Source organism: Mobula birostris, chromosome 13 (genome assembly GCF_030028105.1).
Source record: "Mobula birostris isolate sMobBir1 chromosome 13, sMobBir1.hap1, whole genome shotgun sequence".
Lineage (NCBI taxonomy): Eukaryota > Metazoa > Chordata > Chondrichthyes > Myliobatiformes > Myliobatidae > Mobula > Mobula birostris.
The window spans coordinates 39,622,309-39,648,008 of NC_092382.1; the positions used below are offsets into that span (position 1 = coordinate 39,622,309).

Below are 25,700 nucleotides of genomic sequence, written 5' to 3' on the forward strand. Positions count from 1 at the left end.
AAAGTAGCAATATAACACATTTATGGATGATGCTTGGCCAAATTAGTTCAGAGCAATTATAGCTCTGGAGCAAAAGCTATTTTTCAGTCTGGAAGTGCGGGGCATAGAAAGTCTTATAATGTCTGCCAGATGGAAGAAGCTCAAACAGATGATTGCATGGGTGTGTATTGTCCTTACAGATGCTTGTAGCTTTCCTTAGGCAGCGAGAGCTGTAGGTGTTCTTCAGGGCTGGGAGCTGTGTCCCGATGATCTTCTGTGCACTAGAGATGACCCACGCAAGTGCTTCAGACCAGCTTTCTTCAGCTTCCTGAGGAAAAACAAGGGACTAGGTTACGAATAGAAATAACAGGGTTTTGGAGTTCAGGGCTATCCAATGACAGAAATATTCTTCCTTGTGAGTCTGGAACAGAGATTTTCGTGGTCTTTTGTTGGGGAGAGATGAGACAATGCGAATGGAGAGAGTGGGCCCTTTTTCTTTCTTTTTGTTTACTTCACTCGCCATATAGTCAAAGTAAGAATTATAAAACTCAATCATTTATTCACATCTTGTGTACCATTTGTTATATCAGGTTACTAATTTGTAACGGGTACAAATCACGCAGCATCCACCCAAACAAGATTTCTTAAGTTTGGCCGGGCTGGGGGGCTATCACCCCCTATATTAAGCTGCTAGCCAAAGCGCGAGTTACATAAGGTTACATTACTGAGTGATTTGCTTCCCACATTCAGAGCAGGTGAACGGCCTCTCCTCAGTCTGAACTCAATGATGCACATTTGGTTGATTTGGCTGAGAGTATCTCTCCCTTTCTTTATTAATCTTTTTATTGATTTAAAAAGCACATATATACAAACACGAGAATTATGTCAAATATAAATATCAATAGCAATACAAACAGACATTATCAAGATCATACATAGTATTAAACTAATTAGTATATAATAAAAAAGGAAAACAGCTAATTCTCTTATCAATTCATAAAGAGAGAAAAAATGTTTAATTTTTTAAAATGAAAAGCAAAAGAAAACACCCACAGCTCTATATAAAAAAAAGGTGGTGGTGGGGGAGAAGGACTGGGCAGTCCATTCTGAGGACACGACCAATAAAAAGGAAAGAGTTCCTGATCAAATCTAAAACTTTGAAAATAAATAGTTGGAAGAGTTATAAATCAAATCAAATGAAAATATTGAATAAAAGGTCGCCAGATTTGCTCAAATTTAAAAGATGTATCAAGTGTCTGACTTCTTATTTTCTCTAAGCTTATACAGGACGTAATGGCGGAAAGCCAATAAAAGACAGTAGGTGGATTAGAATCCTTACACTTCAATAAAATGGTTCTCCTAGCCAATAAAGTTGAAAAGGCTATCATACATTGACTGGAAACAGGAATATTTCCTGCTTCTGATGGGATAATCCCAAAGATTGCCGTAGGTAAATTAGATTGTAGGTTCAGATCCAAGACTTTTGGTAGCATTTTAAAAATGTCTCTCCAAAAATTATCTAGCTTTACGCAAGACCAAAACTTATGAGTTAAAGTGGCCACCTCAGTATTACATCTCTCACAAATAGGATTGATGTTGGAAAAAATACATGCTAGTTTATCCTTTGACATATGGGCCCGATGCATTACCTTGAATTGTATCAAGGAATGGCGGGCACAAATAGATGAGTTATTAACAAAATGAAAAAATTTACTCCATTGATTACCTAAAAATGACTCTTGAAATTTCAATTCCCAAGCATGTTTAATTTTATCATTAGGTATCATTCGTGAATTCAATAACCGTTTATAAATTATAGCTATCAACCCTTTTTGAAGTGGTTTAAGCTGAAAGAAAGCATCTGTCATATTAGTTGGATAAGTAGAAGGGTAATTTGTCAGCATACCACGTAAAAAAAAATCCTAATTTGTAAATATCTAAAAAAGTGTACATTAGATAAGTCATATTTATCCACTAACTGAGAAAAAGACACTAAACAATCCCCTAAAAACAAATCTGAAAAAGTTGTTATTCCCCTGGTTTTCCAAGTTAAAAAGGCCTTATCCAAAAGTTTAAAACAATAATTGAAATGGATATTACTAGAGAGAACAAAATTATTTAACTCAAAAAAATCTATGAAACCAAATCCAAATTCTTAATGTATGTTTAATAATGGGATTAAAGTCTTGTCTACTAATCTTAGAAAACAAAAAGGGAAGGGGAGCTCCCAGTAAAGAGGCCAAAGAGAACCCCTTTACTGAGTTTTCCTCCAAATCCAACCATGAAGGATATTCATGTATGTCTGAATAATGAATCCAAAAAGTAATATATTGAATATAATAATTCTAAAATTTGGCAAAGCCATACCACCATCCTTTTTTAATTTCTGCAATAAGGGTTTACTCAAGCTAGGATTTTTATTATTCCAAATATAAGATAAGATTATAGAGTCTATTCTGTCAAAAAACGTTTTAGGAACAAAGGAAGGAACAGCCTGAAATATATCTAAGAATTTCGGTAGAACTATCATTTTAATAGTATTAATTTGACCTATTAATGATAATGTCACAAGTGACCATTTAGAAAGCATTTGTTGAGTGTAATAAATTAATGGAAGAAAATTATATTTATACAGGTCCTTAAAATTTTTAGTAATTTTATTACCAAGTAAAGTAATTTTTTAGCAATACTAAAGGGTACTTGATGATATTGATCTGAGTAATTATTAATGGGAAATAACTCACTTTTACGTAAATTTAATTTATATCTAGAAAAACTACTGAATTCAGGAAATATAGATAACATAGAAGGAATAGATTTCCTAGGATCTAAAATATAAACTAACAGGTCATCTGCATACAACGAAGCCTTGTGTACTTTGTCCCCTCTCTTAATAACCTGAACAGTATTGGAATCTCTAACAGCAATAGCAAGGGGTTCTAAAGCCAAGTTAAATAATAAACCGCTAAGAGGACATCCCTGCTGAGTACCTCTGTTTAATCTAAAGTAAGGAGATTTTTGATTATTAGTTATAACCGCAGCCATAGGGACTTGATAGATCAATTTGATCCAGGAAATAAATCACAGTCCAGAATTAAATTTTCCAAAACCTCAAATAAGTAAGACCACTCCACCCTATCAAAGGCTTTCTCTGCATCAAGAGAAACAACACATTCAGATTCTTTAGATGGAGAAGAGTGAATAATGTTTAATAATCTTCAGATGTTAAAATGTGAATATCCATTTTTAATAAATCCAGTTTGATCATTGGAAACAACACTAGGTAAAATACTCTCAAGTCTGTTAGTCAAGATCTTAGAAAGAATTTTAAAATCCACGTTCAGTAGAGCTATTGGTCTGTAGGAAACACATTCAGATAAATCTTTTTCTTTTTTAGGAATTAATAAGATTGATGCTTCATAAAAAGTTTTCGGGAGATTCCCAGAGGATATAGATTCAGTGAAAATTTGACATAAATGAGGTGTAAGTATTTCAGTGAAAGTCTTATAAAATTCCACTGTGTATCCATCTGGTCCCAGAGCCGTACCTGGTTGGGAAGAGGACATAGCCCTTGCTATTTCCTCTTGTTTAATAGGTGCATCTAATGTATTCATATCTTGGATAGAAATTTTATGTATATTCAATTTTTGCAAAAAGTTATTCACAAAAGAAATATTGTCTGAAAATTCAGATTTATAAAGGTTAGAGTAGAAATCCATAAATACCTTATTAATTTCATAAGGAGCTACCATTTCAGTTCTATCAGGTCTTTGTATTTTCAGGATCTGTCTTCTAGCCATATTTGCTTTTAATTGACCAGCCAATAATTTGCCTGACCTGTCCCCATGTATATAAAATTGGCTTTTAGATTTAAGAAGTTGTTACTCAATGGGAAAGTCAAAAGCAAATCATGCTGTGTTTGGAGTTCCACCCTTTCCTTAAAGAGATCTTCACTAGGCATTACTGAATACACCTTATCTATTTCTTTAATCCTATTAGTAATCACTAAAAGTTCCGCCTTGGTTTTCCTTCTTAAACCTACTGAGTATGAAATCATCTGACCCTAAAAAAGATTTCATCGAATCCCAAATAACCAAATTTGACATTCCTTCAGTTGTATTTAATTCAAAAAATAGAGAAATTTGCTCTTTAATAAAATTTACAAAGGTTGAATCTTGTACCAATGCAACATTAAATCTCCACTGTGGTATCTTCAGAATATTATCAGAAAACATCGAAGTTAGTTTCATGGGGGCATGATCCGACAACGCAATAGCATCATATGCACAATCAGCGACAGAGGGCACCAATCGCGTGTCCAGCAAAATATAATCAATTCTTGAGTATTTATGGTATACATGTGGAAAAAAAAGAAAAATCCTTATCTTTAGGATGCCTAAATCTCCAAATATCGACCAAACCGCATTCTAATAAATAAGTATTAATACAAGTCACAGATTTATTAGGAAGTGACGAATTGGTGGACGATCTGTCAATCAACTGATTGAGACAGCCCATAATCAACTGATATTCCTTTAAATTCGGCAGCACAGAAGATAACTTCTTAAAAAATTCAGGGCCATCTATAATTAGGTGCATAAACACACACCAAACCCACTTCTGACCACATAACAGACCAGTAACAATTAAATATCTTCCAATTAAGTCAGTGACAGTATTAAAATGTACAAAATGGATTTTAGAATGAATACAAATAGATACCCCTCTTATTTTATTTACCGATAAAGAATGAAATAAGGTCCTTTCCAATACTTAAAAAAAACTATTTTCATCCTGCCTACGGATATGAGTCTCCTGCACAAAAACAATATCCTCTTAAAAATCTTTCTGTGCTTAATAGGTTGACTCATACCGTTCAGATTCTAAGATATTATACTAATTTTATTAAGATCCATATTTAAAGTGTAATTTAAAATTGTCTAAAGAAAGCTAATGCGCAGGCACAAACTAAATCTGAAGAAAGGACAAAGCATGACTTGATCAGAAAGAAAAGCAAGATAATTGACAAAAAAAACCTATCAGGATTGCCCAGTCCAAAAAAAAATTAATGTAATAGATCCACCCCCCTCCCCCGGAAACTGTGCACTAGGCAGACAGCATGCTACTCAAACCCTTGGCCCCCGTCTCCAATTAGCAGCCACTGCTTACAAAGTAATACGTTACCATCACCAAACAGACACAATAAAGGGTACATAAAAAAAAACAAGTTCCAAATCTTTTCATATTATGTCTACCAATAGATAACACCTAACTAAAACAGCCATCTTAAATTCATTTAAAATACTTAACCATGTATTCAAAAAAAGATAAATCCAACCAACTAATATACTACAACTAATGTTAAAGACTGACAATTAAGTAAATAATAAGTAAAAAATAAGTAAATAAATATATAAAATCCAAAACTATATTAACTATTAAAGCAAACAACAGAAGATCTAAGTCAACCAAGTCCATGTCTGGGCACTCATAAAACGAGGAGCAGGCTTTCATTGAAGCCATTACAAACAGCTCCCAGATAAGGATTAACTTTTGAAATTGTTTATGAAATAAGCTTAAACTCCTTTAAAATTTTCCAACCGTCTTCTGGGCAGTCAATCTGTTTTGGACGAGTGTTAGGTGGAGTAATTATCAGACAAGCCAAATAGCGCAGAGAGGAATGACAGTTAAATCTTAAAAAGTTCAGCCATGACTTCCCAATATTTGATTCTATCAGCATAAATCTCTGTGGTGAAATCTTCAACTATATGAATCTTTATATCGTTATAAATTAGCTCATCCCTTTTCCTTGCATCCTGAAGAATAGCTTCTTTGGTTGTAAAATAATGGAAAAACTATCACAGGACGTGGTTTCATTTTGGCTGAAGGCTTAGGACGTCGAATTCGGTGGGCTCTATCCAGTATCAGACAGGCTTCAAGAATGTCACTAAAAAGTAAATATAACACGTTCAAAAAGAACTTTAATGGCTTCTCTTCCCAAAGTCTGAGCAGGCGATTGGCCTCTATCCAGTGTGAACTTGCTGGTGTCTCTGCAGTTGAGATGACCGAGTAAATCCCTTCCCACACACTGAGCAGGTGAATGGCCGCTCCTCGAAGTGAACTGACTGGTGTGCCATGAGGGATGATGACTGAGTGAATCCCTTCCCACAGTCTGAGCAGGTGAATGGCCTCTCTCCAGTGTGAATTCACTGATGTACCTTCAGATTAGATGAGCAAGTGAATCCCTTCCCACAGTCTGAGCAGGTGAACGGCTGCTCACTGGTGTGAACTCGCTGGTAAGCCAATAGGTCAGATGACCGAGTGAATCCTTCTCCACAAATTCAGCAGATGACCAGCCTCTGTGCAGTGTGAACCGACTGGTGTGTCCACAGGTGGGAAGACCAACTGAATCCCTTCTCACACACAGAACAGATGAACAGCCTTGCCCAGTGTGAACTTGCTGATGTACCTTCAGTTGAAATGACCGACTGAATCCCTGCCCACAGTCTGAGCAGGAGGAATGATCGAGTGAATCCCTTGCTCCACTTTTTCAGTATTTGGACAGAGACAGCAAAACTGGTGTGCTGTGTTCGAGATTCCCGTAGACAAATTCTTTGTCATTTTTAACCTGTAAAAAGATGTACAAAATCCATCAATGAGTGCAGGACAACATTTCAAATGAGTTGCAAATGGCATCTGGCATGAAGTTCAACTCAAGTTGGAGAGAGAAATCATCTTCTAACTATGCACAGTGCTGGTCTAGGACCATAACTAAATCATTATGCATAATGAATAGACCATAAGACAAAGGAGCAGAAGTCGGCCATTTGGTCCATCGAGTCTGCTCCGCCATTTTATCATGAGCTGATCCATTCTCCCATTTAGTCCCACTCCCCCGCCTTCTCACCATAACCTTTGATGTCCTGGCTACTCAGATACCTATCAATCTCTGCCTTAAATACACCCAATGACTTGGCCTCCACTGCTGCCCATGGCAACAAATTCCAGATTCACCACCCTCTGACTAAAAAAAATTCTTCGCATCTCTGTTCTGAAAAGGCGCCCTTCAATCCTTAAGTCATGCCCTCTCGTACTAGACTCCCCTATCATGGGAAACAACTTTGCCACATCCACTCTGTCCATGCCTTTTAACATTCGAAATGTTTCTCTGAGGTCTCCCCTCATTCTTCTAAACTCTAAGGAATACAGTCCAAGAGCGGACAAACGTTCCTCATATGTTAACCCTCTCATTCCCTGAATCATTCCAGTGAATCTTCTCTGTACCCTCTCCAACATCAGCACATCCTTTCTTAAATAAGGAGACCAAAACTGCCCACAGTACTACAAGTGAGGTCTCACCAGCACCTTATGGAGCCTCAACATCACATCCCTGCTCCTATACTCTATTCCTCTAGAAATGAATGCCAACATTGCATTCACCTTCTTCACCACCGACTCAACCTGGAGGTTAACCTTAAGGGTAGCCTGTACAAGGACTCCCAAGTCCCGTTGTATCTCAGAACTTTGAATTCTCTCCCCGTTTAAATAATAGTCTGCCCGTTTATTTCTTCTGCCAAAGTGCATAACCATACACTTTCCAACATTGTACTTTATTTGCCACTTCTTTGCCCATTCTTCCAATCTATCCAAGTCTCTCTGCAGACTCTCCGTTGCCTCTGCACTACCGGTCCCTCCACCTATCTTTGTATCATCAGCAAACTTAGCCACAAAGCCCTCTATTCCATAATCCAAATTATTGATGTACAATGTAAAAAGAAGCGGTCCCAACACGGACCCCTGTGGAAAACCACTGGTAACCGCAGCCAACCAGAATAGGATCCCTTTATTCCCACTCTGTTTCCTACCAATCAGCCAACACTCTATCCACGTATGTAACTTTCCCGTAATTCCATGGGCTCTTATCTTAAGTAGCCTCGTGTGGCACCTTGTCAAAGGCTTTCTGAAAATCCAAATATACGACCTCCACTGCATCTCCCTTGTGTAGCCTACTTGTAATTTCCTCAAAAAATTGTTATAGGTTTGTCAGGCAGGATTTTCCTTTAAGGAAGCCATGCTGAGTTCTGCCTATCTTGTCATATGCCTCCAGGTACTCTGTAACCTCATCCTTGACAACTGACTCCAACAACTCCCCAACCACCGATGTCAAACTAACAGGTGTATAATTTCCTTTTTGCTTCCTTGCCCCCTTCTTAAATAGCGGAGTGACATTTGCAATCTTCCAGTCCTCCGGAACCATGTCAGAATCTATCGACTTTTGAAAGATCATTGCTAATGCCTCCGCAATCTCCACAGCTACATCCTTCAGAACACGCGGGTGCATTCCACCTGGTCCGGGAGATTTATATACCTTTAGACCATTCAGCTTCCTGAGTACTTTCTCTGTCGTAATTGTGACTGCGCACACTTCTCTTCCCTGCCACCCTTGAATGTCCAGTATACTGATGTCTTCCTCAGTGAAGACTGATGCAAAATACTCATTCGGTTCCTCCACCATCTCCTTATCTCCCATTACAATTTCTCCAGCATCATTTTCTATCGGTCCTATATCTACTATCACCTGTCTTTTACTCTTTATATACTTGAAAAAGCTTTCAGTATCGTCTTTGATATTATTTGTTAGCTTCCTTTCATAGTTAATCTTTTCCCTCTTAATGACCTTCTTAGTATCCTTTTGTAAGCTTATAAAAACTTTCCAATCCTCTGTCTTCCCACTAATTTTTACTTCCTTGTATGCCCCCTCCATTGCTTTAACTTTGGCTTTGACTTCTCTTGTCAACCATTGTTGCTTCCTCTTTCCATTCCAAAATTTCTTTTTTGGAATATACCTGTCTTGCACCTTCCTCATTTCTCGCATAAACTTCAGCCACTGCTGCTCTGCCATCTTTCCCGCCAGTGTCCCTTTCCAGTCAACTTTAGCCAGTTCCTCTCTCATGTCACTGTAATTTCCTTTACTCCACTGAAATACCGACATATCAGATTTCGGCTTCTTTTTCAAATTTCACAGTGAACTCAATCATGTTATGATAACTGTCTCCTAAGGGCTCCTTCACCTCAATCTCTCCAATCACCTCCGGTTCATTACACAATACCCAATCCAGTACAGCCAACCCCCTAGTGGGCTCAACAACAAGCTGTTCTAAAAAGCCATCTCGCAGACATTCTACAAATTCTCTCTCTTGAGATCCAGTGCCGACCTGATTTTCCCTATCCACTCGCATGTTAAAATCCCCAACAATTATCATAACACCGCCCTTCTGACAAGCCTTTTCTATTTCCTGTTGTAATTTCTAGTCCACATCACTGTAGCTGTTTGGAGGCCTATAAATAACTGCCATCAGGGTCCTTTTACCCCTGCGATTTCTTAGCTCAACCCATAAAGATTCTGCACCTTCCAATCATATACCACCTCTTTCTAATGATTTAATATCATTTCTTACCAATAAAGGCACGCCTCCCCCTCTGCCTACCTTCCTATCCTTCTGATACACTGTGTATCCTTGGACGTTCAGCTCCCAGAGACATGCATCCTTTAGCCACGTCTCTGTGATGGCCACAATATCATACCTGGTACTAGAATGACCAACAAATTCTCTGATGCTCCTCCTGTCTCTATAAGAATGGAGCATTTCTGTCATCTCCAGTCTGTGAACTGACTCAGTTTGATTCTCTCCATTGATATTATTCCCTGTTTCCACTGAGCTGCATGGGTGCCTGGCCCCACAGTAACTGAAACACTCTCACACAAATAGCCGGCAGTGCATTCCATGCACCCAAGACTCGCTGTGTAAAAAAAAAACTTACCCCTGACATCCCCTTGGTATCTATTTCCAAGCACCTTAAAACTATGTCCCCTCGTTTTAGCAATTTCAGCCCTGGGAAAAAAACCTCTGGCTATCCACACGATCAATGCCCCTCATCATCTTATATACCTAAAAATGGCTCTAAAGATAAACAAGGAAATTATACATTGCTTTAAGGATTTGTTAGAAGTATACAAAATTATGAGGGTATAGATAGGGTAAATGCAAGCAGCTTTTTCCACTGGGGTTGGGTGGGATGACAACCAGAGGTCATGCGTAAGTGGGGGAGGTGAAAATTTAACGGGAATATTTGGAAAAGCTCTGTACTGAAATGGTCATAAGAATGTGGAATGAGATGCCAGCACAAGTGGTAAATATGAGCTCAGTTTCACCACTTAAAATACATTTGGACGGGAGCCTGGATGGTAGGGGTATGGAGGGCAATGGTCCTTGTGCAGGTAGTTGCATTAGACAGCTTAAATGTTTTTTCGGCATTGATTAGTTGGGCCAAATACCCTGTTTCCGTACTGAACTTCTCCATGTTTCTATGGCAGACTTGTTTGGAAGGGAAAAGGTAGGAATGATAGTGGAGCAGCAATGGCTGGAGTTTCTGGGAGCAATTTGAGAGCTGAGTGATTGATACATCCCAAAGAAGTGGAAGCATTGGAAAGGCAGGAAGACGCAACCGTGGCTGAAATGAGAAGCCAAAGTCAACGTAAAATCCAAAGAGAGGGCAAACAAAAGAACAAAAACTATTGGGAAACTTTTAGAAATCAACAGACGATGATTTAAAAAGAAAGTCAGATGAGCTCAGGGCATGGAATTATGATATTGTAGTCATTAATGAGTCTTGATAGGACCCAACAGACTGAGCCATTTGGAGGAACAAAATATAAGGGGCCTCAATATCTCTTGAAAACCAAGGTTCCCTACACCAGTTACCTTTCAATTTTTATTTTTGCAGGCTCATACGAACTTTACACCCCAAAATTTCACTTCTGAATGCCTCCCACTTACCAAGTACCATTTCAAGTTCCAACTCCTTAAAGTACAGGATTACAAGCTGCAGCTGGATGCACATCTTGTAGGTGAGGGCATCAGAGACACTGGAGGTCTCCCCACCTTCCCATCAATGTCCCCTCTAATTTGTAATGACCAGTGTGCACATAAATCTTGTACTGTGCATTTTTTACCCAGTGACAAATTGAATTTTATATAGCGAAGTAGTCATTTTAACAGCTAGCAAATACTGTCAAAAAGAACTTTGATCTCCTCTGGGTTTGATCGAGTTCATCTGCACTCTCACACAACCTATGTAGCAGGCCTGTAATGGGTAAATGAAGGATTTTCTCACCAGAGCTTTTGTACATTTTCCATACGTGATTTGCTTCCTAAATTATGCTTCAAAAAGGCAGATTTCCAAATATCACTCAGGTAACACCAGTTTCTGTACTGTACATAAATATTTCCCCTGAACCCTCCCCCAGGTGACTGACGGTGGTGAACTCATTGATGGCAATGCCAATGAATATGAAGGGAAGGGCTGTATTCTGTCTCGTTGGAGTCTGGCTCATTTGTGGTGTGAAAGCTACTTGTTGCCCAGGGCAAAGTTGTTTGATGTCATGATGTACGCACAGAGAATAGGTCAAAAACTGCTGGAGGAACTCAGCAGGCCAGGCAGCATCAATGGAAAAGAGTACTAATGCTGAATTCATCCAGCATTTTCTGCGCGTTGCTTGAATTTCCAGCATCTGCAGATTTTCTCTTGTTTGTGATTGGAAGTAGAACAAAGGTGATTTTCTCACCTGCTGATGTAAAAGATTTTGTTCCCTTTCTCCGAGTTCCTAATCCTTGCATTTGGAAAGCTAGAGCTCAGCTATGTCTTGAGAGATCCATCGGTTCCCATTCCCTCATCAGCCGGAAGCTCCCCGGAACCTGTGTACGGATCGTGGGGCTGAGAGAGAGGGACGAGAGCAGGATTGTGCCCGGATTGCTAGCCATGGAGTCCGCAGCTGACAGCAATTGACCCTCAGTAGGTGTTGGAAAACTGCCCGGAGAAATGCTCTTACCTGCAGTCGGTTGTTTGAAGTCTTTTGTATACTGCGCGCATGCGCGATTTTCGGGACCGTCCGCAACCCTGACGCCTCCGCATTTGATCGGTGCTTCAGCGACGGCGAATATTTTAACACAGGGCTTTATGGGTAATCACGGTGCCATTAAAGATTACTGCCAGCCCTGGTTCCACATCCATACCTCAGTTTTTTTTGTGTGTAGAGAAAAATCAGCAGCTGTTTTAACGTAGAAGCCGGTTCCCATAAAATCATGCATTCTGTGTATCGAATGCCAAAGTACAATCCTCTTGCAAATGCAGATATAAAACACAAGAGATTCTGCAGTTGCTGGAAATACAGGGACGCACCCACATAAAATGCTGGAGGAACTCTGCAGTTCAGGCAGCAACTAAGCAGAGAAGTACACAGTCTGGGCATGCTGAAGGGGCTCGGTCTAAACGTTGTTTATTTATTCCTCTCCACATTTGCTGCCTGATCTGTTGATTACCACCAGTAATTTGCAGAAATTACCACATTTTTTCGAACAACCAGTTTCCAAATGTTTCTGATTTTTCATATGTAGGCAGATTATGCTGGTCTGATTCCTATTCTTCCTCCTTATAAACTCCAGACCCCATCTCTCTCTCTCTCTGGAGCCTCAAAGCCCTGACTCAGGCTGGCAACTCCGGTTTCTGACTGCCCTATCAAACATTCACTTGCTAGTCTGCTGTCAGGCTTCAGAGGCACATTCCAACAACCCAGCTGTCTGAGGCAGAGTCCTTTGAAACTAGCTGGTGCATTCAGAATTGGCTTTTGTCAGCAGAAGGTAGATGATAATTACGCGTATGATCAGTGGTGACGTGCAGGGATCTGTTCTGTGATCCCCTGTTTTTAGTTTTTTAAATAGATGATTTGTTTGAGGAAGTGGAAGGGTGGAATTTGTAAGTTTGCAGATGATATGGAGATTGCTAGAGTTGTGGTTAATATAGAAGATTGTCGTAGCTTACAACAGGACATCGACAGGATGCGGAACAGGGATGAAAAGTGCCAGATGGGGTTCAACATGGAAAAGTGTAGAGTGATTCTCTTTGGAAGGATGAATTTGATGGTTCTTCCTCCCTCCACTGACCTGTATGTCACCCTTGGGCGAGGGATTGCTCCTACTTAGCACAACCCCTCCCGCCACCCCGATCAGGGTGATGTGAAGCCATGGGATCTTATGAGTAGCCAGCGCGTGTCACAAGTTCTGCTAATGTGTCCACTGACACCGGGCAGTCTGTCTCTGAAGAGTACTGATAACGGCTGTCTCTGACCAGTACTGATAACGGCTGTCTCTGAAGAGTACTGATAACGGCTGTTTCTGACCAGTACTGATAACGGCTGTCTCTGAAGAGTACTGATAACGGCTGTCTCTGAGCAGTACTGATAATGGCTGTCTCTGACCAGTACTGATAACGGCTGTCTCTGAACAGTACTGACAACGGCTGTCTCTGAAGAGTACTGATAACGGCTGTCTCTGAACAGTACTGATAATCCCAACATCTTGAAAAGACACTGCCCAGAAAGCAGCAATGGCAAACCACCGCAGTAGAAAAATTGCTGAGCAATCAGTCATGGAAAGGCCACAACCACCTACATCATGTGACACAGCACATGGCGAACGAACGGACAAATATAAACTGGGACCTGCTGACTGTAAGTGATTTAGATGTAGAATTTGTTAGCCGCATCTTAATGCAACATGTGTATTGTCCAACAAGCGGAAGGCCTGTACTGCATCGGGGGTTGGGTAATGAGCCCAGCCAGCAGACTGAACAGTGAACAGAACACCTCCAAACCCTGTCACTATTTCCAACTTCCCACCTGCCCCCTCAGCTGGATCCACGTCTCACTCCCCAGCTCTTGCCCCATCCCCACCCCTCACCTCTCTTCTCTGACTATTTCCCATCCATTCTCAGTCCAGAGGGAGGGTCTCGGCCCGAAATGTTGACGGTCCATTTCCCTCCACAGATGCTGCCCGACCCACTGAGTTCCTCCGGCAGTTTGTTCTTTGGTCTGTATAACCCGTGTTAGTGTGGGGAGCGGGATTTTACACCATATTCCCGGTACAATCTCAACAAATCCCAAATGATTGTCACTTTTCCCGGACCATTGGCCCCGCTTGCAGGACAACAGTCTGCCGGTGTTTGCCCCCCAATGTGGTGAAGTCCACTGCTCGCCACCACTGTGGGCACAGACATTTCCACAGATGAGCCCCTCCTGCCCCCACCGGAACAAACATCCTGTCCGCCCCCTCTCTCACCATCTTCATCCTTCCAATAAAATCCTCCCCCTGCCATCTTCTGCTGGGATCCCTCCTTCCCAACCAGGGGAGCCGGAATCGCCAATGGGCCGAGTGGTATCCTCCCACCTCTCAGTGAAGGATCAGGCTCCGACCACAGAAGACACTTCACTAAACTTCTCCAAAAATGTACTTTATTCAGAAATACTACAAAATAAAGTTATTTACAAAAAAAACATTTGTTGACTGAGTCTTTAGTCAATAGTTATTTACAATAAATCATGCATTGACTCTCAGTCCTTGTTCAAAATAAAGACGCTTACAATATATCATTCGTTGACTCTCAAACCTTAGTCAAGAATAAAACTTATTTACAATAAAAAGCCAGGCGTTGACTCTCATTCCTTTATCGAAGTTCCATTACAGTCAATACCTTTCTCCATTTCTAGCCACTCCTGTGACACGATGTTGATTCAACCATCCATACTGCTGATGAGGTGTACACTGCCCATCCGACCCTCCCACTCCCACGGGTGACGAATCTTAAACTGTGGCCCTTCCCCACCGGGCCCTTGCGGTGGCTGCACCGAGTTTCAGTGCGTCCCTCAGCACGTACTCCTGCAGCCGAGAATGTGTCAGTCGGCAGCATTCTCCCACGGACATCTCCATGTGCTGGTAGATCATCAAGTTTCGGGCCGACCAAAGAGCGTCTTTCACCGAGTTGATGTTCTGCCAGCAGCACCGGATGTTGGTCTCCCTGTGCATCCCCAAGAGCAGCCCATAAATCAGGGATCCTCGGTTACTCAGTTGTTGGGCATGAGTCTCGATACCGTCCCTTCCATCCTGCTCCACACCCTCTCTGTGAACTCAGTGTACAAGATGTGGTTCACAGACTCCTCCTCATTGCAGTCCTCCCATGGGCAACGGGGTGTGAAGACGACGTCCCAGGCGTACAGGAGGGCTCTGACTGGGAGGGCCCCTCTCACCGTCAGCCAGGCGAGGTCCTGGTGCCTGTTGGTGAGGTCTGGCGATGAGGCATTTTGCCAGATGAACTGGACGGTCTGCTCAGGGAACCACCCCACTGTGTCCATCACGTCCTTCTCCCGCAGGGCTTGCAGGACATTACGTGCTGACCACTGCCTGGTGGCCCTGTGGTCAAAGGCAGGGGACCCCAACCTTTCTGGCACCGCAGACCGGTTTAATATTGACAATATTCTTGCGGACCGGCCGGCCGGGGGCACCTCTGTGCGCGTGCATGATGTGTGCATGCGTGTATGTGGCGATTCTTTTCTACAAATCGTGTTTGGCGATTCTGTTCAGTGAAACTACACTGTACATACATTATTTCTACTTTATATAGGCTGTGTATTTATCATATCATTCCTGCTTTTACTATATGTTACTGTTATTTTAGGTTTTAAGTGTTATTTGGTATGATTTGTTAGGTTATTTTTTTGGGTCTGGAAACGCTCAATTTTTTTTTCCATATAAATTAATGGTAATTGTTTCTTTGGCGTAAAGTATTTCGGCACGAAAAAGTATTTTATGTAATTCAAATACAATTCGCCCAAATAAAAGGCCACAAATTGGAAATACAATCTGAGCTGTTTTTTCTCCAAACGATTTAGTAGGTAGATCTTGCCTTTCACTGAGGTCGAGGTAGGGGATCTTGGGCTTAAAAAGGTTGGTGACCACTACTTTAAACCATCGCACACCCAACACAGCCATGGGCATTTCCCAAATATCACAAACCATTCAATAATAACCAGGGTTGAACCCTGCCCAAAATCTTCTTACTGCAGAACCAAAACGGTCTGTTCAATCACCAGACTTGCCGAGGTCAAAACACCATTAAATGAATTTGAGGTAAACTGCAGGGGAATGGGAGAAAAAAAATAAATTCAGCTGGAACCCCTACCACCTTCCCTTAGCATACACATCGAACAAATAGACCCATGGTCTGCAGCACTCCCATTGATTCAGATGTTGCTCTGAAGAGCAAAGCTCTAGTTCCAAAGTTTCGGTGACATGCGGGGAAATGTTCAAGCTTGATGGGCAGCCTCCTCCCACATGGGCTAATGAATCTCAAAACTGTTTAACCGTATCCAACAAATGCTCACCATCAGATAGCATGGAGATGACTGCAGTTATTGAAGAATGTGCACATCTCAGCCTGTTACGTTGCTAGAAATGCTTTGCACACTGAGCAAAGAGAACAAAGATACAGAAACGATCACTGACTCAAGACCCATTCAGCTTTTCATCATTGTCAACTGGTACGAATATTGTTGCTGAGGGCTTGAGTATAGTTCTAAAAATAAAAGAGAAGTATAACATAGCAAAGACGAGTGGGAGGCCGTAGGATTGGGAAACGTTTAAAGAGCAACAGAAGGTAAATAAAAAAGCAATATGTGGAGGAAAAAAATGAGGTATGAAGGTAAACTAGCCAAGAATATAAAGGAGGATAGTAAAAAGCTTCTTTAGGTATGTGAAAAGGAAAAAAAAAATAGTTAAGACCAAAATTGGGCCCTTGAAGACAGAAGCGGGTGAATTTATTATGGGGAACAAGGGAATGGCAGATGAGTTGAACAGGTACTTTGGATCTGTCTTCACTAGGGAAGACACAAACAATCTCCCAGATGTAATAGTGGCCAAAAGAACTAGGGTAATGGATGAATTGAAGGAAATTTATATTAGGCAAGAAATGATGTTGGACAGGCTGTTGGGTCTGAAAGCTGATAAGTCCCCAGGACCTGATGGTCTGCATCCCAGGGTACTTAAGGAGGTGGCTTTAGAAATCGTGGAAGCATTGGTAATCATTTTCCAATGTTCTATAGATTCAGGATCAGTTCCTGTGGATTGGAGGGTGGCTAATGTTGTCCCGCTCTTCAAGAAGGGAGGAAGAGAGAAAACAGGAAACTATAGACCGGTTAGTCTGATTTCGGTGGTGGAAAAGATGCTGGAGTCAACTATAAAAGATGAAATTACAACACATCTGGATAGTAGTAACAGGTTGGTCCGAGTCAGCATGGATTTACAAAGGGGAAATCGTGCTTGACTAATCTTCTGGAATTTTTTGAGGATGTAACTATGAAAATGGACAAGGGAGAGCCAGTGGATGTAGTGTACCTGGACTTTCAGAAAGCCTTTGATGAAGTCCCACACAGGAGATTAGTGGGCAAAATTAGGGCACATGGTATTGGGGGCAGAGTACTGACATGAATTGAAAATTGGCTGGCTGACAGAAAACAAAGTAGCGATTAACGGGTCCCTTTCGGAATGGCAGGCGGTCACCAGTGGGGTACCACAGGGTTCAGTGCTGGGACCGCAGCTGTTTACAATATATATTAATGATTTAGATGAGGGAATTAAAAGTAACATTAGCAAATTTGCCGATGACACAAAGCTGGGTGGCAGTGTGAAATGTGAGGAGGATGTTATGAGAATGCAGGGTGACTTGGACAAGCTGGGTGATAGGGCAGATGCAGCTTAATGTGGATAAATGTGAGGTTAAACACTTTAGTGGTAAGAAAAGGAAGGCAGATTATTATCTAAATGGAGTCAAGTTAGGAAAAGGGGAAACACAACGAGATCTAGGTGTTGTTGTATATCAGTCACTGAGAGCAAGCACGCAAGTACAGCAGGCACTGACAAAAGCAAATAGCATGCTGGCCTTCATAACAAGGGGAATTGAGTATAAGAGCAAAGAGGTCCTTCTGCAGCTCTACAGGGCCCTGGTGAGACCACACCTGGAGTACTGTGTGCAGTTTTGGTCTCCAATTTGAGGAAGGACATTCTTGCTATTGAGGGAGTGCAGCGTAGGTTCACAAGGTTAATTCCCTGGATGGTGGGACTGTCATATGTTGAAAGATTGGAGCGGCTGGGTTTGCATACTCTGGAATTTAGAAGGCTGAGAGGGGATCTTATTGAAACATATAAGATTATTAAGGGATTGGACACGCTGCAGGCAGGAAGCATGTTCCCGCTGATGGGTGAGTCCAGAACCAGAGGCCACAGTTTAAGAATTAGAACAGAGTTGAGGAAAAATTTTTCCACCCAGAGAGTGGTGGATGTATGGAATGCTCTGCCCCAGAAGGCTGTGGAGGCCAAGTCTCTGGATGCTTTCAAGAAAGAGATGGATAGAGCTCTTAATGATGGTGGAATCAAAGGGTATGGGGATAAGGCAGGAACTGGGTACTGATCGTGGATGATCAGCCATGATCACAGTGAATGGCGGTGCTGGCTCGAAGGGCCGAATGGCCTACTCCTGCACCTATTGTCTAAATGTCTCAAATGCTGTGAATAAGGCATAACGATACCCAATTTTTGTTCTATTACACAATAAAAGTGAAGAGATTTGCATCCTTATACCTTGGTCATCAAGTAACAGAGTCTCTGGTTTGATGTCCCTGTGTGTAATTCCATTGCTGTGAAGATATTCCTGAAAGTAGGCAAAGACAAATATAAATCAGGTATTCTGAATTTACATCTTTTTCTAATTCTCCAAGCCCACAAAATATCAATCGTAGAAATGGAACAGATTTCTGGCAGAATTAGTGACACCAATAAGTCAGATACAATTGCTGGACAATCGGTTCAGAGAATATTTTGTGACTTAATCTGGGTGCACACTAGACTTCCAGTGCCGATATGAAAGTTGAGTATGAAGGCTGGCCTGGAAGAATGATGAAACTTCTGAAGATGCTTTGGGAGGTCACCCATCCATGAACAGCATTTTACTGTCAAAGGGAACTATGGTGAGCTCCAAAATTGATCTCATTTGAAAATTGGGACAAAGCACTGTTAACCTCCTTACTGCTGGTTATAGTGCTAGTTCAATTCTGGCAGACAAAGCTCTTCGAGAGCAAACATGGGCAGGTCAATCCATCTATGATCATGCTCAGTAATGTACGTCGAAATAGAGAAAACTGCTGCTGCACGTCATAAACACTCACTTAAAACAAAGGGATAAATGATGAGGAGCACTTACCACTCCTGCTATCAGCTGCTGGAAAAACCCATCAGCATCTGCCTCGGGCATCCCCACGTCAGGCTCTGTGGGAAGGCAGATCACATTAATCAAAGGCTGAACTTGGGATCAGTTCGCAAATCATTAATATTGTCTGAAATTATGTCATTTTACATCATGCTTAAATTTAATCTCAAATCCCAGGCCTCATTTCACTCAGGTGCCCAAGTAGATGGATTCTCCAACGTGCCAATTGTACCCTATGATCAAATACAAAACAGTTGTGTACATTGCAAAACTTCTGAATGATCCATTGAGTTAAATGCATCAGAAACAGAGCATGAGCCAAATGGCTCTTCATTCCTGCTTCCCCATGCAATAAGATCATTATTGATCTGGTTTTGGCCTCTACACCACTTTCCAACTCTCTCTCTGCACCTGTAGATTTCCATGTAGTTCATATGCCTACAATATATTGTATATTCTATGGCTCTACCATAACTCTTAACGTGGAGAATTCCAAAGGATCACAACCTGCAGAAGAAATTCGTCTTCATCTCCTGATCAATGGGAAACCAATTACTCAAACTATATCCCATTTTCTCGATATCCTCACTTGGAGAAACATCGTCTCAGCATCTTGTCTGACAACACCCTCAGAATCTTGCTTCCGTAAGATCACTTCTCATTGTTCCCTACACGCTCACCCCTCGCCCCCAAATGTGAATCCCCTGATTCAAGTATGTCCTTTATTAAAGACGAGATCTAAACTGTACACAGAACGCCAGGTGTTGTCTCACGAGCTCCCAATAAAGTTGCTACAAAATATCCTTACCCTTGTATTCCATAACCCTTACAATGAAGGCCAACATTCCATTGGCCTTTCTGCATATTTGTTTAACCTACACACCCTTTTTGTGTGCTAGAGATTGAGTTTGCACTGCAACATTCTCTAAACACCTCTCTATTTAACAATCAGGTTTGTCTTTCTTCTTTCCAGAGCAGGCAGGCAAATTCATATTTTGTTCTATATTATATTTCAAAGGCCACTTTCCTGCTCATCCACTTAACCTGTGCTCATCACGTTGCAGGCTCACCTGATAAGCCACTTATCTTTATATTTTCAACAAATTTGAGAACATACATCCGGTCTCTTCAGATTACAACCAATGCATCCACTATCTCTGATGCCACTCATTTGTAAAGATACAAATTTGTCCTGTACTTTTTCACTGATAAAAATAAAAAAAATCTCTCTCCCTACAGACCTTTGCAATCTGTTATTACTTTCATTATTTAGAATCTGTACCTTCTCATTCCCAATTTTACAATGAGCCTCAAAAACCAACATTACTTTTGGCTTTTTGCTTGTATTTCTGTAAAAACCCCATCAATATTTTTAATAATTTACTCATGTGTCCCACATTCTTTACAATTTTTGTGGCATACCTTGTAGTTTTAAACTTTCCCAGTCCTCTTGACTACCATCAATTAATTAATCCTCATTACAACGTATATTATTTCAAAGATATAGCATCCTAACTTCCTTGGGAATTCTCCACAGATGGTGCACCCTTTTCGTGGGGCGTTTCTTCCTCCAGACTTTTGCTGTAAGTTAAGAAATACCTCCTTAAATGAGTGCTTGCACTGACATCAGACGCTAGAGAGGGCGGGCGGAACAGTTCGACAGGACTATCAGCTGAGAGGAGGAGTATTCATACAAACCAGGTCCGCCTCTCTCATTTGGTTGGTGAAATATCAGCTATTTTACACGATCAGCTATATTCGAAAAGAGCTTTCGCGACGAGGGAGAAAAAGACAACTTCTGTCAAAGATTGAGAGAAATTACACCAAACCTACTTCAAACGTTGGAGAGAAGTAGGATAAATCGGTGTCCTGTAGACAGTCGGTCTAACTTAATAGAGGGAAGACTAGCAGGATCCGAAAGGGTCCGGACAGTTGTGGGTATCGCTTCTCCGCTTTTTGGCTGCATCGTCGCACAGTGACAAAGGCAGTGTACAGCTTGCCGCTTGCGTTTTTCTCCGACCTCGGAAACTGCAGAACCATGGCCGGCAAAAACCCCAAGGTTTTTATGGACATCTCTATTCGGGATAAACCCCAGGGTCGCCTAGTGATGGAGCTAAGACCAGATATTGTCCCAAAGACTGCAGAAAACTTCCGTGCATTATGCACAGGCGAGAAGGGTTTCGGTTACAAAGGCTCAACGTTCCACAGAATCATTCCTGGCTTCATGTGCCAGGGTGGCGACTTCACAAAACATAACGGCACTGGAGGCAAGTCCATCTATGGGGAGAAGTTTAAAGATGAGAATTTTCAGCTGAAGCACACGGGAACAGGCATCCTGTCCATGGCCAATGCTGGACCAAATACAAATGATTCCCAGTTCTTCATATGCATCACAAGGAGCAGCTGGTTGGATGGGAAACATGTTGTGTTTGGATCTGTGGTAGAAGGAATGGATGTGGTAAGGAAGATGGAGAGCTGTGGCACCATCAATGGAACACCAAAAGCCACGGTTAAAATCACTGAGTGTGGGCAGTTGACCTAAAGTATTTGAATTTGGAATTGTACTGTTTAAATAAAGTGTGATTGTTTGGAACTCCAAAAAAAAAACACACAAAAAAAACGTCCGGTGCTGCTGGCAGATCAGCTCGGTGAAAGACGCTCTTTGGTCGGCCCGAAACTTGATGATCTACCAAATGTCCAGTGTAGACAGGAAAACCTGGATCAAGGGTCGATGGACCGGACCGTGAACCGGAATACCGTCTTTATGGACCGGACGATGACAACATATTTTGGTCTTGTTCTATACAGGAACAGTACTGGATGTCAGTTTTTTCAACAATTTCTAAAGCACTTAAAATTAATTTACAATTTAGCAAATTAACTGTGCTTTTTGGAATAATTCCTCAAAATATCCGTGATATCTCTATGTCTGACCATCATGTTATTGCATTTGTTACATTGATAGCTAGGAGGGCCATTTTGTTGAAGTGGAAGGATACATCAGCTCCCACTTTGTCACAATGGTTCTCTCAAGTGATGCTATGTCTTAGTTTGGAGAAAATTAGAAGTCGAACCTTTGAACCTTTATTTGATTTTGAGAAAAGATGGGGTTCATTTGCTCGTTATTATCATTTGAGTTAATTGATAGATTTCCTCCATGATCTAATTGTAAATTTTTGGTATATATTTTTTTTCTTGCTGGCGGTTTGATGTTTATTTTTAGAGGCTTTTTGTAGGACGCATGGCTCCGGGTTGTACACCTAATGGGGTTTTATCCCAGACTTTCTGCTTAGTAGTTTTTTTTTAAATTATCAGCAACATTTTTCAATCTTTAAAATAATGTTTTTTTTCCTCTAGACATTGTGTTGCTTAATTTGATGTACTCGTGTTATTTTTGAATAATATAATAATAATAAAAAGATTTGAAAAGAAAAAAGAAAGAAACTGCCGAGATACAGTCAGCTAAGAGCCAAGTGCTGATAAATGGGACCCGTGTAGAATTGATGAAGTTCCTGTCTCTTTCTCCATTCATGTTTCCTCCTTACAGCAAAACTAACCCTCTCACTGTGTCAGAATCAGTGATTAAATCCGGCCCCAAACACTGTGCTTTCATCCCTGCACATTGTAATTTGAACCGTCTCACTGAGGGTCTCATGGAGACACAACCCCTGCCCTCTGCACATGTGATCACATCTCCCCTGCTTCTGACATGTCAAATAATCTCAGAATGGTTTTCTGATTCAGTCTGAAGGTTATGGTACATTCAGCTCATCGTCAGACCTGACAAACCATGTCTTCCCACAGCTGGTTCCACCTGTTGGTGGGTCCTCTTTCCTCCACCTCCAGAGAAGCTGCATCTCCACACAAACTCCTCACTTGAGACGACTGTCTGTACCCGTGACACAGAAAATCACAACACTGTCACTCTCCTGATACCATCCGGGAAGCGGTACCGCAACAGAAAAGCCAGGACCAACAGGCTCCGGGACAGCTTCTTCCACCAGGCCGTCAGACTGATGAACTCACGCTGATCTGAGTGTACACTATATTACATTGTCTATTTTATTTATTATAAATTACAATGATTACACGTTGCACATTTAGATGGAGACGTAACGTAAAGATTTTTACTCCTGATGGAGGTAAGAAATTAAGTCAATGCAATTCAATTCCTGATTCCGTATCTGAGCTGCTCGCCTCCGGATATCCTCCGTCAACGAGCTCCTTCCTCAGTCACCATCTGTGAGATTATAAAAAACAATTAAAAACGATCTATCAGACAGCTCCTGTACCCCTCCACCCCTGAACAGGTTCCCCTGTTAAAACTCTCTGCTCAGCCCCTTCCCTATTCCCTTTCCTTTTCAGACTCCCGATGTGCCAGCAGATCCGAATTCACCGTGTGGACATTTCTACCCCACAGGAGGCTGTACAAACCCGTGTCCTTCTCTGATGCACAGCTCAGTGACCCCAATCCCTGTCTGCACTCGCAGCCCATGACGGTGACAGCTGTCCTAGACTCTGTAACTCACAATCTTGTAACACATAATCTTGTTCACAGCAAGTTTAGACAGTCATTAATATGAAGAGAGAATTGTTGTTTCCTGAAAGGACAGGCGAGCGAAGCTGTCTGATCCAATTCACCAGAGGTCCGGTGTTTACAAGTTAATTTGTCCCGGGACCCACACCCACACCCACTCATAACCCCGACCCACACAGACAGACAGACAGACAGACTGTCCCTTCGCCCCAAACACCCTGCAGAACCACAAGGAATTGATCCACGGCCCGGGCTCGGTCGCAAAGTGAAAACCGGGGCTGAGGAGAGCCCGGAGACAAACACCCCGCTGCCCACTCCACCAACAACACGGCACAGCCGGACACATCTCACAACACCGGATCCGGTCCCGATGAAACCCGAATTTAATTTTGTTGTTCCAGATCGGACCCAACAAAAGGTGTTTTAAAACTGAAGCGCTCCCCTCACGTGACGTCACACAGCAGCCCCCCCACGCGCCTGACGTCACCCATGGTCTCCCCGTATCTGCATCTGCTGTCACGAGCACGGTGCCTTACGTCACACACGCGCTGCTGTGCTCGAGCTTTTTCGGTTTAACGGCTGAGCTACTGAGCGCGAGGCACGCCCACCACCCGAACAGTCAACAGAGGAATTGAGTTGATTGCAGAGCTGCGCTATTCCCATTGGTGCGAAGCGATGTCAATCACTGTCACACCCAATAGTGGAGGCGGACCAGCCGAGAGGGCGTTACCCGGTCTCCTGCCGCATTGCGACCTGCCCGTCAAATCGGAACAAAATCCCAAAGTAAATGTCCGCTTTCTGATTTATTTCCATTTCCCTCCGAGGGAAGTTGGGGCGTTTGTGAAGCGTCTCCTGCGGCCGGAGTCTGATGTATCGCTGAGAGGTAGGAGGAGACCGCTCGGCCCGTCGGTTTGATGCCGGTTCCCCGGGGAGGGAGAGGATGAAGACGGTGAGAGAGGGGGCGGATAGGATGTTTGTCCCGGTGGGGACAGGAGGGGCTCATCTGTGGAAATGTCTAAGCCCACGGTGGTGGCGATTCACCACATTGGGGGGCAAACACCGGCAGACTGTTGCCCTGCAAGCGGGGCCAATGGTCCGGGCAAAGTGACAATTATTTGTGTTTTGTTGAGATTGTACCGGGAATATGGTGTAAAATCCCGCTCCCCACACTAACACGGGTTATACAGACCAAAGAACAAACTGCCGGAGGAACTCAGTGGGTCGGGCAGCATCTGTGGAGGGAAATGGACCGTCAACATTTCGGGCCGAGACCCTCCCTCTGGACTGAGAGTGGACGGGAAATAGTCCGAGAAAAGAGGTGAGGGGTGGGGATGGGGCAAGAGCTGGGGAGTGAGAGGTGGATCCAGGTGAGGGGGAGGTGGGAAGGTGGAAATGGTGACGGGGTGGGAGGTGAGTGGTTGACCTGGAAAACAAATACTTTATAGTCGCCAAACAATTGATACTAGAACGTACAATCATCACACTGATACTTGATTCTGTGCTTCCCACTCCCTGGATTACAAATATTAAATATTACAAATAGTAAAAATTAGTAAATATTAAAAATTTAAATTATAAATCATAAATAGAAAATAGAAAAATGGAAAGTAAGGTAGTGCAAAAAAACCCGAGAGGCTGGTCCGGATATTTGGAGGGCATGGCCCAGATCTGGGTCAGGATCCATTCAGCAGTCTTATCACATTTGGAAAGAAGCTGTTCCCAAATTTGGCCGTTCAAGTCTTCAAGCTTCTGAGCCTTCTCCTGGAGGGAAGAGGGACGAAAAGTGTGTTGGCTGGGTGGGTCGTGTCCTTGATTATCCTGGCAGCACTGCTCTAACAACACGCGGTGTAAAGTGAGTCCACGGACGGAAGATTGGTTTGTGTAATGTGCTGGGCCATGTTCACGATCTTCTGCAGCTTCTTCCCGTCTTGGACAGGACAACTTCCATACCAGGTTGTAATGCACCCTAGAAGAATGCTTTCTACGGTCATCTATAAAAATGACTGTGGGTTCTAGGGGACAGGCCAAATTTCTT

The 25,700-nt window shown here is 42.3% G+C and overlaps 1 protein-coding gene across 1 annotated transcript; it reads left to right on the plus strand.

Moving 5' to 3' along the window:
* The first annotated feature begins 21,146 nt into the window (after positions 1–21,146).
* On the plus strand, positions 21,147–21,709 carry LOC140207552 (uncharacterized). The gene has a single exon (XM_072276090.1). The coding sequence runs from the start codon at positions 21,167–21,169 to the stop codon at positions 21,668–21,670; it is 504 nt and encodes a 167-aa protein (XP_072132191.1). The 5' UTR covers positions 21,147–21,166; the 3' UTR covers positions 21,671–21,709.
* Positions 21,710–25,700: the final 3,991 nt, after the last annotated feature.